This window comes from Trichoderma atroviride, chromosome 6, assembly GCF_020647795.1.
Source record: "Trichoderma atroviride chromosome 6, complete sequence".
NCBI lineage: Eukaryota > Fungi > Ascomycota > Sordariomycetes > Hypocreales > Hypocreaceae > Trichoderma > Trichoderma atroviride.
Window position 1 is genome coordinate 3,998,734 of NC_089405.1, and position 16,144 is coordinate 4,014,877.

Consider the following 16,144-nt stretch of genomic DNA (forward strand, 5'->3'; position numbering starts at 1 on the left):
AAGTTGCGTAGATACCTAATAGTGCGCTTTGGTATAGAAGGAAATTTTACTCTGTTTATGTATTACCCTAGCATGCTATCGAAAAGAGAAGACAATGAAAGTTATACATATATTTACTTATAAAGCTATCAATGTGCGAATTCATCTTCTCTTGTATTGTATCTACTTAGTATTTAAATCTTAGTACTTAGTTTACTTTGGTCATGATTTTAGGCTGTATATGCCTAGAGTCTCGATCGAGTCCTTACGGCAGCGCCGTGCCCTTTGCAACATCTACTCTGGTATAGCTCACAGTACATTTGGTTCGCTTGGCTGCTACGGCAGTGAAAATGCTCTCCTCATCATCTGAGAACCAGTTGGTGACCAGAAATAGTGTTTTTCCATCGTCTCCACCCAGTGTACATGCAGTCGCATGACCCTTTACATGGATTTCGTGTGTAATGGTCCCTTGCTGGTCGAGGCGGATGAATTTTTCTAGACCCAACAAGCTCAGCCACATGCCTCCCTCACCATCCATGCATCCACCGTCGATACCGATGAGGCCGTGAGCAGTATTGCCAACCTCGCCGGTTGGTGAGATTGTGGCGGGAGACCACACCTTTTGGCGGTTGGAGACCTTGCCACCGGCACCAATATCCCATTTGAGCAGCCCATACCCAAAGGTTTCGGCACAGTATAGCGTTCTTCCATCGGCACTAATGAACAAGGCGTTGGGAAAGACAATGTTCTCCTCAGCGATTTTGACGGATCCGTCTGTCTCGATGACAAGAAGCCTACCCGGCCGTGGTTGTTCACCGTGTAAGACCCGAGCTCCCGTGTCATCTAGGTAGACACGGCCGGTGTTGTCGATCACCATGTCGCCGCAGTAGCCGGTCATGACGCCTGACAGGTCGGCGTACAGTGTATCATTTCCAGAGGCATCGCGACGGTACAACTTGGCATCAAACATGGACGACCAAATGAGCGAGCCGTCAGAGGCAAAGCACATGCCATTGGGCTGAGTCTCTACCTCACGAAGCACTTTCTTTTCACCGGAAGAAGGGTTTATGGTGTAGATGATACGTCCAGCCATATCACTGATATAGAGCAGGCCGTTGTAGTAGCGAGGGGACTCGCCGAACAAGAGTCCATCGGCGATTTGTGTATGCTTTAGCTCTTTGGGTTCCATTTCTGTAGCGATATAATGGATAAGATGTGTTTGTGTATATTGCCCAGACTTTGTTGATTGGCTTGCTAAAGGAGGGAGGACAACATGTCCCATTTTATGCATATTGAGATGGCTGTATCGTAGCTCTATCCGCCAATCCCGCTTCCCCGGCCTGGGTCCCCGGATCAGATGCCTAGATGCTAACCGAGATACTCCGCTTTGCTGCTACAGTAGAGGATCATATCCGCCTCGCACTGATGAAAGGGGAGGTGGCTATGAACGCTAAGTTCTCTCTCAAAAAGAATGAAACATTTGGTCAGGCAAGTGGAACCAATACCTATACGCCTTTTCACCTGTAATAAATAAGAGTGATGGTGATGAGACTATGAGAACGGTTTGATTGCTTGCGTTTAATTTGTCATTGATCAGCGATGGCCGACTTTCTTGAGAGATTCTCCCAGGATAGTTGGGTGGACAGGAAACATTGCTTGATTTTCGCTTAGTCGCGCAAACTCCTGCCTAGTGGAATTCTTGGTGCCATTCTCCATGGAAGCTTGCGGAGTTGCTTCCGTGGCCTGTCTCAACTCATAGCGCCCACTTCTCGAAACTCTACTCTTTTGTCAGCAATTGCCTGGCTTAAAATAGGAAAGTCTTAAACTGTCAAGCCAACCTTGCGTGACACCAATTGTTATTCTTTATATACACCTATCCATCCCTCACATTTGAAACTTAGAGGATTTCAGGGTTAGTAGAATGAAGTAACTGGGAAACATGCAATTCAATCTTAATATTCAATATCGAGCATTGCAAAGTCGCGGAAATCTAGAGCAAATCTCATACAGAGATAGATAGTTTAGTCTGCCTAAACCTTTAGCCCCTCCTCTGTGATTTTCTTCTCCCATTGTCTCGACACGCCGGCCTCATACTCCGATATACCTCCATCCTCAATGTCTGGTGGAGGGGCGTTAAACGCGGGGACTACTCGCGTGCCTTTGGCCGTTGCCTCAAATATCGTCCCATCACCGTATTGTGGATTCTCCAGCAGCTCCAACATGGCGTCAGCGATATCCTCCGCGCTGGCTGCAATTTCGTCTGAGCTGATCAGGTTGCTCTTATCGGGATCACCGCTCCATAGTGGTGTCTAAAAAAAAGCAGAAGAAAAAATATTGTCAGCCATTGCCCCATTCGCCGCGGCTGGTATGAACATACACTGACGGCACCTGGCGCAATAGCCGCTGTGCGAATATTTACCGTGTCTCGCAGGCGGCCGAGACTGCGCACAAAGCCGTGCAGGCCGTGTTTGCTAGCAAAGTATAATGGTGACCCGATACCGTGCACGTATCCAGCCATGCTACCAACGACGAGCAGCGAGCCCGGAATACGGCGTGAGGTCCAGTGAGCGATTGCGAGCTGACTGAGCCGGATTGGGTGCGTCAAATTGACATTTAGTACGGCGTAATGACCCGGCTCGCCGTCTGCGTCGTCTCGAGACGGGCTATCTGGATTTGTTGGTGACTTTGGAGGGTCCCAGAAAGAGCTCCATCTGGGCTCAAAGATGCCAGCGCCAGGAACAACAATGTCAATTTGTGGAAAGGCCGCCTCAGCCGCTCGAGTCAACGCCGATAGCTGTGGCCACGACGCGACATCCGTCTTCTTGAAGAGCGCGACAGGCCTGTCGGTAGATGGCGGTGTCGATGGATCGTGCGGATACTGATCCAGAAGCTCCTTGGCCTCTGGTCGTAGGCTTATATCACCAACCAGAACCGAGCAGCCGCGCGACAGAAGCTTCTTCGTAAATGCGAGATTGATGCCTAATAATGGCAGTCAGCCTGGGCCATCTAGCACAATGACAAGTTGTTGCACCTGAGCCACCACCCGTGACAATAGCATATCTGCCTGCTACAGAGAGCGCCATGATAATACTCAGATACACAACGTCTAATAGGCCGAACTTTCGGGTTGGCTGCCTGTTGCGGCTCTCTATGTAAATGTAAGAGACATATTTATGTGCTATATTTCTTCAAACTGGTGCCTTATAGCAAACAACAAGTACAGGCGCCTTGAGCCATAATGGTATGTTGACTGAGCCTTTAGGCCGTTTGAACTAGCTGTTTTGTCAATATTGATCGCATTCCCAAGAGTCAACAGCGCTCCGGGTGTGCTCCCGGAGGTGAGGCCGGATGCGTTTCCGCTAGCGCCGAGCTGGTTCCGACGACACAACATCCATAGTTTCGGTATAGAACACTCTTGGCCCTTTAGTATCAATCTTCCTGTTCCTTCACGAAACATATTCAAGAGAGCGTCTTGCGTCTCATTGATTGCCACCAAACGAAAATGGCAAACTCTCGGTCTACCGGATGTGATCATAATTAGTTGTTCCCCGTATTTGTCATATGTCCGTCCAGGATCTTGAACAAGTGATGTCCGAAGTACCCTAAACGCCCTACCCATCCTCCTACTGAGATACTTTATCAGACCTTTTCATCATAGTTGAGTCAACTCGTTGTAAAACATTGGTGAGAGAATAATTAACAACGGCGTTGTTGTCATTAGTTAGTTGCTGCCTTGGAAACCATGATGGGGCCTTTGCGGACTCGGGTTGAAGCAATTACACGTTGAAAATAATTGTAAGCGAGCACAACATGGCCCCTCAAATCAGAGATTCCTAGCATTTTAGTCCAGCAGCATCTTATCGGTTAATGCCTGCCCCATGGGGTATTTTCAGCTGCATTTGCGTAGTCCTAGAAAATGTGCGGAGAAAGCGGAGTGTAGGTAGCCTAGCGTCGTCGACCCCGGAGTGTCTTTTCATCATCCATCATGCCTGTAGGTAGTACCACATATCATTTAAGCAGGGTGCCAGGAACCACGTAGCCTCAGATCTTGTATCTTAAATATTGCATGGGCAATTTGTTTTTGCCAAGATTTGAGTTTGTTTCCGTGCCGCCTAGCAGAGGCTGCAGCAACGCAACATGCAAATGGTGTCACAAATGTCGCCGAGGTCTACGGCCGGATCTCCTCAACCCGAAGGCGCCCGTAAGCGGCGCCGCACTCCGCTGGCCTGTGACGAGTGCCGCGACAGGAAACGCAAATGTGATGGTGTGAAGCCTGTATGCGGCGCATGCCGTCGACGAAGCATCGCGACTTGCGTCTGGAATGAGGAGAGAGTCAGCAAGGGATGGACCAATAGGTAGCATCTCAGCCCTGCAACCCATCTCAGAACCATTGCTGACAGTCTCACAGTTATGTCGAGGGCCTTAGGGCTCGGATACGAGAGCTCGAATTGTCACGGAATCACCCACCAGAACAATCTGTTGATACATCCAGTCTTCTGTTACCGGGGTTGTCACCGCCTGAGCCCGCCAATGCCAGTCCAGAGATGCCCCAGCCAATGACGCAGCCCACGAGCCCGCCAGTAGAACAGACCATACAAAACTTGCCAAACTACTACATCAACTTGCAGGCAGACCATGGGCCTACCGTAGACAATGGCTTTCCAGATTCCTTCAATGACTTGTCGCATTCACTGCGCAGTAAGCCGGACTCTCCAACCTACCAGGACACAGATCCAGACCTTGACTCTGCCTCGGATAGCGACGACACCGGTGTTAACGCAATGGGAGTCGTAGCTCCCTTGAGTAACATTGGTGGTAGGCGAAACCGGAGACCTTCGGAGTATTTTGGCCCGTCCAGCACTGCGAGCCTGGTAGACAGGGCAAGGAGTGCCATGGGCCAGCAGTGCCGCAAGCACTGGTCTGCAAGGAATAATAGGTCGTGCTCTCAATGCCAACATGAGCTGGTCTCTGATCTGAGCCCATCTCATACTTCATCATCGTGTTCCCACCCACTCAAGACGGATAGTGCGGTATTTGGCATGACAATTCCGCCACGCGACGAGGCTGACGATCTTGTCGAGAATTACTGGCGCTGGACACACTCGCTCTATCCACTTATTCATAGGCCGTCGTTCGAGGAACGCTACCGTATGATCTGGTACCCTCAGACCGAGCCACGCTGTCTTCGCACAGAGGCGCACGCCTCCACGCCGGCGGGTCTCTATACCTCCATGGGTAATCGTCTATTCTACTGTATGCTTAATAGCGTGTTTGCTTTAGGTGCTCTCTTCAGCCCCGGGATGGACCACAAGGACCGGGATCAGTTGAGCCGCAGCCTCTACGAGCGCGCCAAGAAGCTCATGGACTTGGACATGCTCGCCGCAGGCAGTTTAGCTCTCGTACAAACGTTGTTGCTCATGGGCCAGTATCTTCAGAGCACTGAGATGTCGAGCACCTGTTGGAACATCGTCGGGCTTGCGGTGCGTGTCGCCCAGAACATCGGGCTACACCACGACCCCAAGAACTGTAATCAGGGTTGCTGCCCGGCCCAGACTATGGACCAAACGGAGATGGAGATGCGAAGACGGGCCTGGGCAGGTTGTGTATTATTGGATCGGTAAGTATCTGCGTGTTGTCTCCCTTTTCCGCTCGTTTGGTGTCTGACTACCTATGTCAGAGTTCTCAGCTTGACGTACGGGCGGCCCTTGATAGTCCATGCGGCCATATCACAGAGCCAGCTCGTCCTGCCACTAGCAGTAGATGATGAGTACCTAACACACCTTCCGGAGGCACCAGCATCTCAACCGGATGGGAAGCCGAGCCTGACGGAGTGTTTCTGTGAGACGGTCCAGCTGCAGGATATCCTCGGCGAGGTCCTAACCACGATGTACTACCCAGGCCCCGCTCCAAGTCTGAGCCCCTTAACCAACAATGGAGCAAAAAACATTGATTTCCGCAAACTTTTTGCCGTCGACAGTCTTCTTAAAGCGTGGCATAGAAACCTCCCACCACATCTTCAAGTCAGTCGGTACAAGAACAGCGGAGAGCCCCCGGCGCTCAGCCTATCGGAGAATGAGGTGGTGTTCCGTAGACAGGCGACAGTTCTGGAAGTTAGGTATGTCAATCCGTCCCTGTAATAGATGACAAGTCAATCCAGTACTCATAAATTCAAAAAGATACCTGCACGTTCGCTTAATGATGCTCCGGCCAGTTTTGTCAGGCCTTTGTGACCCAGCATTCCAATCAACTGAGATGGTCACGGATTCCATACAAGATGAGACGATGCTGAAGGCAGCCAACCTATGCGTGGCTGGAGCACAAGAGTTACTGCGGTTCATCGAGGAAAACATGTATTTCAAGACGGACCTGCTTGCTCCACCGTGGTACACGGTCTTCTGTAAGTCACCTCTCGCGCTCTGCGAGGCGACAATCAGGCTTATGTCGCTTTACAGATATTCATAGTTGTGCTATTGTTTTCCTCATCAGTCTGCTATGCTCTCCGAAACATATTCACTGTATGGACGAGGCATCGCTTCTCAAAGGACTGAGCCGCTGTTTCACAGCTCTCAAAAGGTACCAGAGCCGAAGCCGTGCGGCGGGACGCTGCCGCAAATTTCTCATTTCAGTGCAGCAAGAGGTCTTCTGCTACCGAACTCAGAACGGTTAGTCTCCCTCTCTCCGTAATTATCTAGGTCGTCAGGCTAAAGAACGGACGCAGGAATGATGAACGACTTGGGCGTTCTAAAAGTCCCCGAGGCTGCAGCCGTGTTAGGTGGTGAAATTGGACGTGTGCGGCCAGACCTGTCCACCTGGAATAAAGATTTGCCATCTCCGTTGGAAATTATGCAAGAAGATGCTCGCTTCAATCAGCATCTTTGGATGTACAATACTTCCGATATTACCTGGCTTGCACAAGGTTCATATGACGATGAGCATCTACAAAGCAGTTAAGAAAAGCCTCGATGAATGTTAAACTCAATACCAATACGATATGATTTTTATGGGTGCCTTAATGCATATTATGTATCTATTCAGCCTTACGCTCGGGTTCAGACAAGGAAATCCTCCCGCTTGCCGTGAGCTGGTGCGGCGAGGTAGCCGTACAGGATGATGGCCCACACCAGCCGGATAGTGATCCGGTATATGGAAACATCGTCTGGAAAACAGCATTAAAAAGCGCTCTATGCCCATGAAATGCGGAAGCTCATCGCGGATATAGAGTAAAATTCAGTGCAGGAAATTATCAGTAGAATAAATCATGTCACTACTGGAGAGGCGAACAGTTCCTCTGTGGATCGGCAACGAGCCTGTCCTGTCGGATATTACTTTCCCAGTAATCAACAGTGCCACCGGAGAGTCCGTGACGGCGCACGGCGCTACACCGGAGATTGTTCAGAACGCTGTTGACAGTAGTTACCATGCCTTTCATGCGTGGAAGCGGACTAGTCCGTGGCAGCGACGGGAGCTGCTCACCAAAGCGGCCAATCTGCTACGAGAACGTAGAGAAGAAGTGGCAGCTATCCTACGGGCAAGTTCAACCACAACAGCAAATGATCCATATTTCATGATCCATATTTCAATGCATGGTTCTAACTCTTTCTTTTGTGTGTGGTTATTGCAGGTCGAGACGCCAATTGACGATTTTATGATCCAGCAGATCAATATTCAGACCAGTATCGACCTCTTGGAAGAACTAGCGGGCCAGATCATGCATACCACGGGTGGTGTCATCCAACCCAGTAAGCAATCAGACGATATGCTGGCCATGGTCTTTCGAGAGCCTCTGGGCGTTCAGGTTGGCATTGCACCCTGGAACGCGTCATTACTTCTTGGTATGCGGGCGGTAGCAACACCCATCGCTTGCGGCAATACGGCGATTCTCAAGGCTTCGGAGAAGTCCCCAATGGCTCATCACTTTATCGGTAGGCTTTTTCACGACGCAGGCTTCCCAGCGGGTGTTCTCAACGTTATACAACATTCCCAGGAGGACGCTGTGCCGATTATCAACGCACTCATCTCTGATGACCGTGTACGCAAGATCAATTTCACAGGCAGCACGGCTGTGGGTAAGATTATCGCAGCCAACGCTGCTAAGCACTGCAAGCCAGTTTTGCTGGAACTAGGTGGAAAGGCCGCACAGCTTGTGCTCGCGGATGCTGACCTCGATAAGGCAGCACAGGCAGCTGCTATTGGAGCTTTCACACACGTTCGTCAATTTATACTCTTTTTTGGCGCCAGACAAGACTAACATAGGTACGCAGCACGGCCAGGTATGCATGTCGACGGAGCGGATTTTTGTGAGTCAAAGTGTCATTGACTCGTTCTCGGATAAACTCGTCGCAAGCTCCATAGAGGCGAGTAAGAACGTTTGTCCAGGAGCTTCGGTCGAACATACATCGAAGGTTATGGCACTTCTAGAGGATGCCTGGGCTAAGGGAGCGAAGATTCTAGGCGGTGGAGAGGGTGCGCGTCAAGACGGCTCTTTCTTAACTCCTCTAATCCTCGTCAATGTATCCCGGGAGATGAAGATCTGGCATACTGAAACCTTTGCCCCAATCGCCCTACTCATCCCCTTCAACACAGTCGACGAAGCCGTAGCACTAGCCAATGACACAACATACGGCTTAAAGGCAAGCGTCTACACGGCCAATATACCACTAGCTATTGATATTGGGCGGCGTCTTGAGAGCGGTTCAGTCCACATCAACTCTATGACAATCCATGACGAGGCGCATATTCCTCATGGAGGCGTCAAGGAAAGTGGTTGGGGGCGATTCGGGGTTCCTTGGGGTAAGAATATGCCAATAGCTACGCACCGTATCTATTTGTATGTACGCTAACTGAAGCCAGGATTTGCTGAGTTTACACAGCTGAAAACTATCACCATCGCAGATTCGCATCTGGTAGGCTAGGAGGCGAATGTGCAAGCCGTAGCTGGTTTTTGGTGTGACGGGTTAGAAGCCTTATATTTAATGAATCCGCAGTGCTTTCTCGGAGATAGAAGCACCAGATCTTTGCTGGCCAAGACTGCGGTATATTGAAAGTATGTGTTTTCAATGCTACTCCATAGGCTCGAAATGAGTGGAGCGACGGGAGTGTTTCCGGCTCACCCAATAAATACTAGCACAACAACCCACATCGTATATAATATATGTCTTTGCTTCCCAAATCAATCCATTTCTAATTGATCGATTGCCTATTGTTTTTCCTAGCTGTTGAAATAATTTCTTGCGAAATGGAAGCTCCGAGAAACATCCGCACGAAAGCCTACGTCGTACAGGGTAAAGGCAATCCATTTACTCTCTGTGACGTTGTCTTGGACGAGGTACAGCCAAATGAGGTGCTAGTGGAGATCTGGTATACAGGTATATGTCATACCGTATGTATTACTGCTCCTATCAATTGCCTTCTCGTCAAGTTGACCTCGTACAGGATGTCGTTGCCCAGCATGGGGGCATGCCACTAGGAGGCTACCCGGCTGTGCTCGGGCATGAGGGGGCGGGCGTTGTGAGGTGGACAGGTTCCGCAATGAGGGACAAATCTTTGAAGCCAGGAGACGCTGTGCTGCTCTCATTCCACTCCTGCCGCCAATGCAGATTCTGCCTTGAGGGCCGATGTGGCACGTGTCCACACATGACGGAGACCAACTTTATCCGCTCTGCCCGTCAAGGCACTGGAGCAGAGTCGCCGATATCACTCCTTGACGGCACAAAGGTTCACGGTCAGTTTTTTGGGCAGTCATCTATGAGCAAGCTAGCAGTTGTCACAGAGGCAAGCGTAATCAAGGTTGATGCGAGACCAGAGGACCTCCGCACACTACCTCCCCTCGGCTGTGGCTATCTGACAGGTGCTGGAACTGTATTCAACGTGATCAAACCACAGCCTCAAGACTCTGTAGCCGTCGTGGGCATAGGGGCTGTTGGCATTGCGGCAATGCTGGCTGCAAAGTCTCTCGGGGTACGACAGGTGATTGCGATTGATGTTGTCGAAGCCAAGTTGAAGTTGGCATCTTCTCTGGGGGCAACGCATATTATCAACTCGGCAGCAGAGCCAGATCTTCATGCCGCACTGCAAGCCCTTATCCCGGGTGGCCCAGACAAAATTATAGACACGACTGGTGTGGTAGGCGTGCTCGAGGCCTCGGTGAAAGCCCTTGCTCATGGCGGAACGCTAGCTCTGGTTGGAATCCCCTCTCCAACGGCAACATTGAGAATCAATGCTCTAGATTTACTGCTGTCATGTAAACGAGTAATTGGTGTCATTGAAGGAGCTGCCGATCCGCATATTGTATTGAGTCCCTTTCCGCGAGTGTTGTCTTCGTGGGGTTGCTAACATTCTGATCTACAGTTGATTCCCAAACTTTTGAAGCTTTACCGCGACGGAAAATTCCCCGTCGACTGCTTAGCGAAGGTCTATCCTGCGGAACTATTAAGCAAGGCAATCGCAGACCTTCAATCAGGACTAGTAAGTGCTACAAGTTACAAGAGTATCCAGACTAACAATGAATCTTAGATTATCAAGCCTATCCTGTCGTGGCAAGATTGTAACTAGAGATGCCGATCTGATTACCGTTGACTCAAGCTTTTCACTTTACTTTCCAGCAAATAAGTTCACGGGGACGAAGGATATACAGGTCGCTTAGCATGTATTGGAAAACTAAGAGAAATTCGATTTATTGTAAATAAATATCTCCATTATGGGCTAGAGCTACACTGGAAGCTATGCGGATATGCACCCGTAGATTGACCCACGTGCGGTATGACTTCCGACTACAAATACGCGAACCCGCGGGAACATAATGTGCTCTGTTATAGATTGCCTTGAACAGTATTTGCATGTACTACAACATTCATCATGGCTTCGGCTATAGCTCATGCTGGATTGTTGGCAGGCAAGGTGTCTATAATTACAGGAGCCTCGTCCGGCTTGGGGCAAGCGATGGCACTGGAGTTTGCCAAGCAGGGCGCTACTATTATTTGTGCCGACCAAACACCTGGCTCCAAAAGAAATAAAAATCAACTCACACATGAGAGAATATGTGAACAAGGTGGTAAGGCAATATTTGTCTCGACAAATGTCGCGGACGAGAACGACATGTTGAAGCTCATCCGGGATTCGGCAAATCAGTTTGGACGGATTGACATGTAGGCTTTGCAGCATTTAGTCGAGTTGTTATGTCTAGATACTAATATAGTACAGAATGGTTAATAACGCTGGCATTGCTCCCGAGGCGTTTGAGCCACGACCCATCTGGGAGACATCTCTGCAGACGTTTGAGCGAACTTGGGGGGTCAACATGCGCGGCGTCTTTCTCGGGTGCAAACTCGCTGGTGCCCAAATGATGCGCCAAGAGAGAATCCTTGGCGACGGCAGGGCCGGAACTATTATCAACATCGGATCTATACTTGGCGTGTTGGGGAAAGCAGGCACGCCTGCATATTCGGCCACAAAGGGCGCTGTAATCGCTTTTACACGAGCAGTAGCTATGGACTATGCTCCGCACGGCATCCACTGCAATTCAATTCTTCCAGGATGTATGTATGGCTATTACAAAGACGTATAGTATCAACGCTAACTCAGTCCATTCCCATAGTCACAAAGACCGCAATGATCTCAGCTATGACAGATGACGTCGAAATCGAGCGAGAGATGGCACAACGACATCCTCTCAGGCATCTCGGCAAGCCAGAAGACATTGCAAGTGCTGCTGTATTTCTTGCTAGCAGCATGTCGGACGGGATTACAGGTCTGAACCTGTCTGTGGATGGCGGATTACACAGTCAACTAAGCGTGTAACCCTTTCATAAACGCAATAGACTTTGATGGCACTGATAGCACTAGCAGTACTATAGACGTTTGATAATAAAGCCGGATGATAAATTTCTAGTAACCTTCGAGCTCCTACATATTTGAATGCCCAAATACTGTCTATTTGTCTGCTGCTTCTCTCTCAATACCTTCATATACTTTAGATTCTATCTCCATCCAAAGCTCGACAACCTTGAGGTCAGCAAACGGCAAAATCTGTGAGGCGACCAGGCCAGCAATGCCTCGTTCCCGGTCACACCACCAGAATGCGTTGGATAAGCCCGACCATTGACCTGTCTTGTGGGAGCGACCGGTCGGGCCGGGTGTAATCATGAAGCCCAGTCCCCAGCCCTGCGGCGTCGGCGGTGGGCAAGGCGGATAGAAGGCCTCGGCCACATAGACTAGCTCTGGCTTTACGGCAGGGAAATGCCGTCTGGCGAAGTTTGGCAGCCATGATATCTGGTCGGTAAACATGGCTTCAATAGTTGAAGGCGCAAGTATCACCTTACCCGAATGAGATCTGCCGTCTTGGAGCAACATGGCGAGAATTTCTAAGAAAAAGGTTAGTATGATGATTGGGAACTATGACACGCGTAGGACAGACTTCCAAACTCTCGGGTGCTCCCGAAAAGTCCTGCGCCGCCGCTATGGAAGCTATCGGATGCATCTGCCCCCAACGGACGGCTGAGGAGAGGTGTGCGAGAAGAGAGGTGGCCCTCTTTGTCGCGTTGCCACATGCCGACGAATCTCTCTTTCATCTCCAACGAAGGGATCATAGTCAAGTCGTGGATGCCCAGGGGTTGGAATATGTGGCGCTGCATGTAATCACCTAATTTCAGGCCCGTAACTCGCTCAACGGCCACGCCAGCCCAGTCCATAGAGATCTTAGATGCGGCTTAGCATGAGTACATAAAACAATACATAGCAAGTATACTTACGCCATACTCAAATGCCCCCCCCTGGTTGGTTGACAAGAGGCTGCAGAAAGTCATCCATATACCCAGAAAATTCGTTGAAATTGACTCCACCATCGCGATAAGCCTTAGAGTAGGTCTGGAGCTTAGCGTTCAGGAATGAGTATCCAAACCCAGCTTTTTCAATTGTCAGAATTGTACGGTTCTTTACACATTAGCTGGTGTCAAATACCTGTATGAGTCAAAAGCATCCGCAGCGTGATGCGGGACCGAGCCGGCTCTAGAGAGCCATCCTCCTGTACTACCTTGAGGTCTACAAGCTCCGCGCAAAGACTCTCCAACTGGTCTGCATCATCGAGACGGAGAATCGAGCCCTCAACGAGCTGCATGCAGGCAATGCTAGTGACAAGCTTCGTACACGACGCCAACCAGTAAATATCGTCACCGACCTTACAGTCATTTTCCCCTATCGACGCTGTCGTGGAGTGCGCGAAGAGTTCTGGTTGTGAACTGGTACCAACAACAACAGTACTAGCACAAGGTATACCTGCTGGTTTTCCGGTGCAGGCGGCATCGAGGAGGCTGCGAACGTCAGCCATAGCTTGCTCAGAGAGAGAAAACCTCGCCATTCTGTAACTTTATTGTACCCATACATGTATTGGACACCTCGTATAGCTCATCCCATCATTCAAAAATAAATTTAACCTCCTACAATACTTTCCATGAATGAACAATACAGCTGTCAAAAGATAGGAAATGCACCATCGTTGGCGGGTAGAATCCCGAGCGTCGGGCTCCGGATGCGCCACCCCCGGATACAGACCCGGCGCCGGTTTATGACCGACTGAGACAGTCCCGCAGTTTCAGCAAGCAACCATTCGCAATCAGCCTGAAAAGAACGTCAGACAACACTTTGATAATCTTTGTGCACCTTGTGCACCTTGCCAACTGGTCGTTACCGCGAAACAGTGTCATGGCTGAACAGGTCGATGTACTCATCTGTGGCTGCGGGTCTGCGGGGCTCTGCGCAGCGGTCTGGCTATCACGCTGCGGCATCAGCTACAAGATCTTGGAGCGCCGAGATGGCCCGCTCGAGAATGGCCAAGCAGATGGCGTACAGTGTCGAACCGTGGAGATATTTGAGAGCTTTGGCATAGCCGAGGACCTCTTGAAGGAGGCATACCATGTGCTTGAGGTAGCCTTCTGGGCAGCAGAGGGCGAGGGCATTAAACGCACTCACTATACAGCGGACACGGAGCCAGGCTTGAGCCACCAGCCTCATGTCATCCTAAACCAGGCAAGGATTAATGGTATGCTGATTGAAGAGATACAGCGGGTGTCCGGAAGCGCGGCGATTGAATACGGATGCGACGTTCAAAGCGTGGAAGTCGATGATATTGTTAACGAAAGCAGCCGCGTTACCACCAGGGCGGTTTCTAACGGACAACAGAAGGTCTTCCAGTCTAAATATGTGTTGGTCAGTTGACTGAACAAACACCATTTCACATTTTCGCTCCACTGCTGACAATAGATCAGGCCTGTGATGGAGCACACAGCGCGGTCCGGAAATCCCTGGGCATTGCCATGGTCGGCGACTCAACGAATGCCATATGGGGTGTCATGGACCTTCACGCCAGAACAGACTTCCCCGACATCCGCAAGAAGGCAATCATTCACTCACGCGCCGGCAACCTCATGATCATCCCCCGCGAAGGCGACTCCATGGTCCGCTTCTACATTGAGCTCGGTGATGCGGCGGTCAAGGACATCACGCTGGCCGACTTGCAGGAACGGGCCCGTCGAATTTTCCACCCCTACTCTGTGGAGTTCATGAAGACGGTCTGGTGGTCGGCATACTCGATTGGCCAGCGCCTGGCTGACAACTTTGCCAAGGCCGGGCGCATCTTTCTAACGGGTGATGCTTGCCATACGCATTCGCCAAAGGCCGGACAAGGTATGAATGTGAGCCTGCAGGATGGCTACAACATTGGCTGGAAGCTGGCATCAGTTCTACGGCGCCAGTCCTCTGCCTGTATTCTCGACACATATGTCTCGGAGCGCCAGAAAACGGCCGCGCAGCTGATCGAGTTTGACCGATTCTTTACAAAACTATTCTCCTCCTCTTACCGACAAGAGAATGGAATCTCTTCACAGGACTTCAAGGACCAATTTGTCAAGGCAGGCCGATACACAGCTGGTCAAGGCGTGAGATACGAAAAGTCTCTCCTTGTATCTCCCAGCCCGACAGACGAGGGCCTATCTCAGGGCGTCATCGTCGGAATGCGCTTCCCCAGCGCGCAGGTTGTCCGGTTCTGCGATGCCCGCCCTATCCAGTTGGTGGCAGCACTGTCCGCTGATTCTCGGTGGCATGTCGTTGTGTTTTCGGGAGACATCTTGCAGCAGACAGTAGCCGCCAAGCTCTTCAAAGTCCGTCAGACCTCTGAGCACAATAAAGATATTCTCCACTAACACGATTTATACGAATGTAGGTTGCAGTAGAACTGCAGGAAATCATCAATACCTTTACACCAAGTGGTCAGGAACCCAATTCTGTCATCCAAGGAGTGCTTGTGCTTGCATCAAAGCGTACCAAGGTTGAACAGAACATGATTCCCGATGTGTTCACCCCGTTAACGGGAAAATGGAAGATCAAACGTTGGTATTCGGGCTGGCTCCAAGACTTCCCAGGCTAACGTGAACAGATCTTCAAAAAGTCTTCGTAGACGACGAGAGTTACAATTCAGGGCACGGGAAAGCATACCAGGCATACGGCATTCATCCTGAGGGATGCTTGATCGTCGTTCGCCCAGACCAATGCAAGTGACGAAACTGTATACAAGGTAATCAACCTGAAATGCGCTAACTATGAGTAGATGTCGGGAAAATTTGCTCTTTAGACGGCACAATTGATATCCTGGACTTTTTCAGCCAATTTTTAGTCCCTGCTCAATCTACCTAGCTGCTACCACTTTTCAACCTTCAGGGCGCAAGACGTTGTACATAAAGGCCATGGCTATTCCTTTTGCCTGCGTTATGCCTTCAGTGTAGCTATAGCCCTCTTTTGTAATACATAGCAGCTCGTTATGTTTGATACTAGAATAGTACACGCTCAGATAACAATATCAGTTGAGTCTTTTGTGTTGCGCCCCGAGACTTCGGGACGGGATTGACCAGACACAAAATGCAGTTGTCATAATCCCCGCTTCGTATATTATACAATGCTACCCTCATGCAACTGTTCCTTGCTAGCGCGCCAACATGAATTATTTTTTTGCAGGAGAGAAGGATAACCAATCACCGCGCCCTCTGGTAAAACGGTTACGGAATATGAAGATAGCAACCACCCTAATACATATCAATAGCTGTTCTAAATGAACAGTGTTATTGGCTATATGCCCCTTTGTGTTGGATCCTGCTTAATCCTGATGGATCCTATTAGCCTC

The 16,144-nt window shown here is 50.1% G+C and overlaps 8 protein-coding genes across 8 annotated transcripts; 5 read left to right on the top strand and 3 right to left on the bottom strand.

The window, feature by feature from the left end:
* Positions 1-141: 141 nt before the first annotated feature.
* Positions 142-1,168, bottom strand: TrAtP1_011964 (uncharacterized protein; the record flags this gene model as incomplete). Its single annotated transcript, XM_014084973.2, has 1 exon — positions 142-1,168. The coding sequence occupies one exon, from the start codon at positions 1,166-1,168 to the stop codon at positions 245-247; it is 924 nt and encodes a 307-aa protein (XP_013940448.2). The 3' UTR covers positions 142-244.
* An 841-nt stretch (positions 1,169-2,009) lies between these two features.
* On the bottom strand, positions 2,010-3,062 carry TrAtP1_011965 (uncharacterized protein; the record flags this gene model as incomplete). Its single annotated transcript, XM_014084974.1, has 3 exons — positions 2,010-2,288; positions 2,357-2,958; positions 3,011-3,062. The coding sequence occupies 3 exons, from the start codon at positions 3,060-3,062 to the stop codon at positions 2,010-2,012; spliced, it is 933 nt and encodes a 310-aa protein (XP_013940449.1).
* A 1,272-nt stretch (positions 3,063-4,334) lies between these two features.
* On the top strand, positions 4,335-6,930 carry TrAtP1_011966 (uncharacterized protein; the record flags this gene model as incomplete). The annotated part of the gene is made up of 5 exons (XM_066115325.1): positions 4,335-5,596; positions 5,657-6,094; positions 6,156-6,376; positions 6,432-6,641; positions 6,698-6,930. The coding sequence occupies exons 1-5, from the start codon at positions 4,524-4,526 to the stop codon at positions 6,928-6,930; spliced, it is 2,175 nt and encodes a 724-aa protein (XP_065971423.1). The 5' UTR covers positions 4,335-4,523.
* Positions 6,931-7,237: 307 nt separating this feature from the next.
* TrAtP1_011967 (uncharacterized protein) lies at positions 7,238-8,944 on the top strand (the record flags this gene model as incomplete). The annotated part of the gene is made up of 4 exons (XM_066115326.1): positions 7,238-7,489; positions 7,601-8,185; positions 8,241-8,769; positions 8,830-8,944. 4 exons carry the CDS (start codon positions 7,238-7,240, stop codon positions 8,889-8,891), a joined length of 1,428 nt encoding a protein of 475 aa, XP_065971424.1. The 3' UTR covers positions 8,892-8,944.
* Positions 8,945-9,214: 270 nt separating this feature from the next.
* Positions 9,215-10,530, top strand: TrAtP1_011968 (uncharacterized protein; the record flags this gene model as incomplete). The annotated part of the gene is made up of 4 exons (XM_066115327.1): positions 9,215-9,358; positions 9,412-10,266; positions 10,327-10,443; positions 10,492-10,530. The coding sequence occupies 4 exons, from the start codon at positions 9,215-9,217 to the stop codon at positions 10,528-10,530; spliced, it is 1,155 nt and encodes a 384-aa protein (XP_065971425.1).
* A 649-nt stretch (positions 10,531-11,179) lies between these two features.
* TrAtP1_011969 (uncharacterized protein) lies at positions 11,180-11,775 on the top strand (the record flags this gene model as incomplete). Its single annotated transcript, XM_014085030.2, has 2 exons — positions 11,180-11,513; positions 11,573-11,775. 2 exons carry the CDS (start codon positions 11,180-11,182, stop codon positions 11,773-11,775), a joined length of 537 nt encoding a protein of 178 aa, XP_013940505.2.
* A 132-nt stretch (positions 11,776-11,907) lies between these two features.
* On the bottom strand, positions 11,908-13,300 carry TrAtP1_011970 (uncharacterized protein; the record flags this gene model as incomplete). Its single annotated transcript, XM_066115328.1, has 4 exons — positions 11,908-12,338; positions 12,392-12,671; positions 12,760-12,878; positions 12,934-13,300. 4 exons carry the CDS (start codon positions 13,298-13,300, stop codon positions 11,908-11,910), a joined length of 1,197 nt encoding a protein of 398 aa, XP_065971426.1.
* Positions 13,301-13,570: 270 nt separating this feature from the next.
* On the top strand, positions 13,571-15,932 carry TrAtP1_011971 (uncharacterized protein). The gene is made up of 5 exons (XM_014083406.2): positions 13,571-14,178; positions 14,238-15,128; positions 15,191-15,356; positions 15,404-15,517; positions 15,575-15,932. Exons 1-5 carry the CDS (start codon positions 13,675-13,677, stop codon positions 15,658-15,660), a joined length of 1,761 nt encoding a protein of 586 aa, XP_013938881.2. The 5' UTR covers positions 13,571-13,674; the 3' UTR covers positions 15,661-15,932.
* Positions 15,933-16,144: the final 212 nt, after the last annotated feature.

Bases quoted from the DNA above. Each gene is read 5' to 3' on its own strand.
- TrAtP1_011971 (XM_014083406.2), top strand. From the start codon at position 13,675: ATGGCTGAACAGGTCGATGTACTCATCTGTGGCTGCGGGTCTGCGGGG. The intron at 15,357-15,403 runs GTTGGTATTCGG...TAACGTGAACAG, and splicing joins GGGAAAATGGAAGATCAAAC to ATCTTCAAAAAGTCTTCGTA. The intron at 15,518-15,574 runs GCAAGTGACGAA...AACTATGAGTAG, and splicing joins CGTCGTTCGCCCAGACCAAT to ATGTCGGGAAAATTTGCTCT.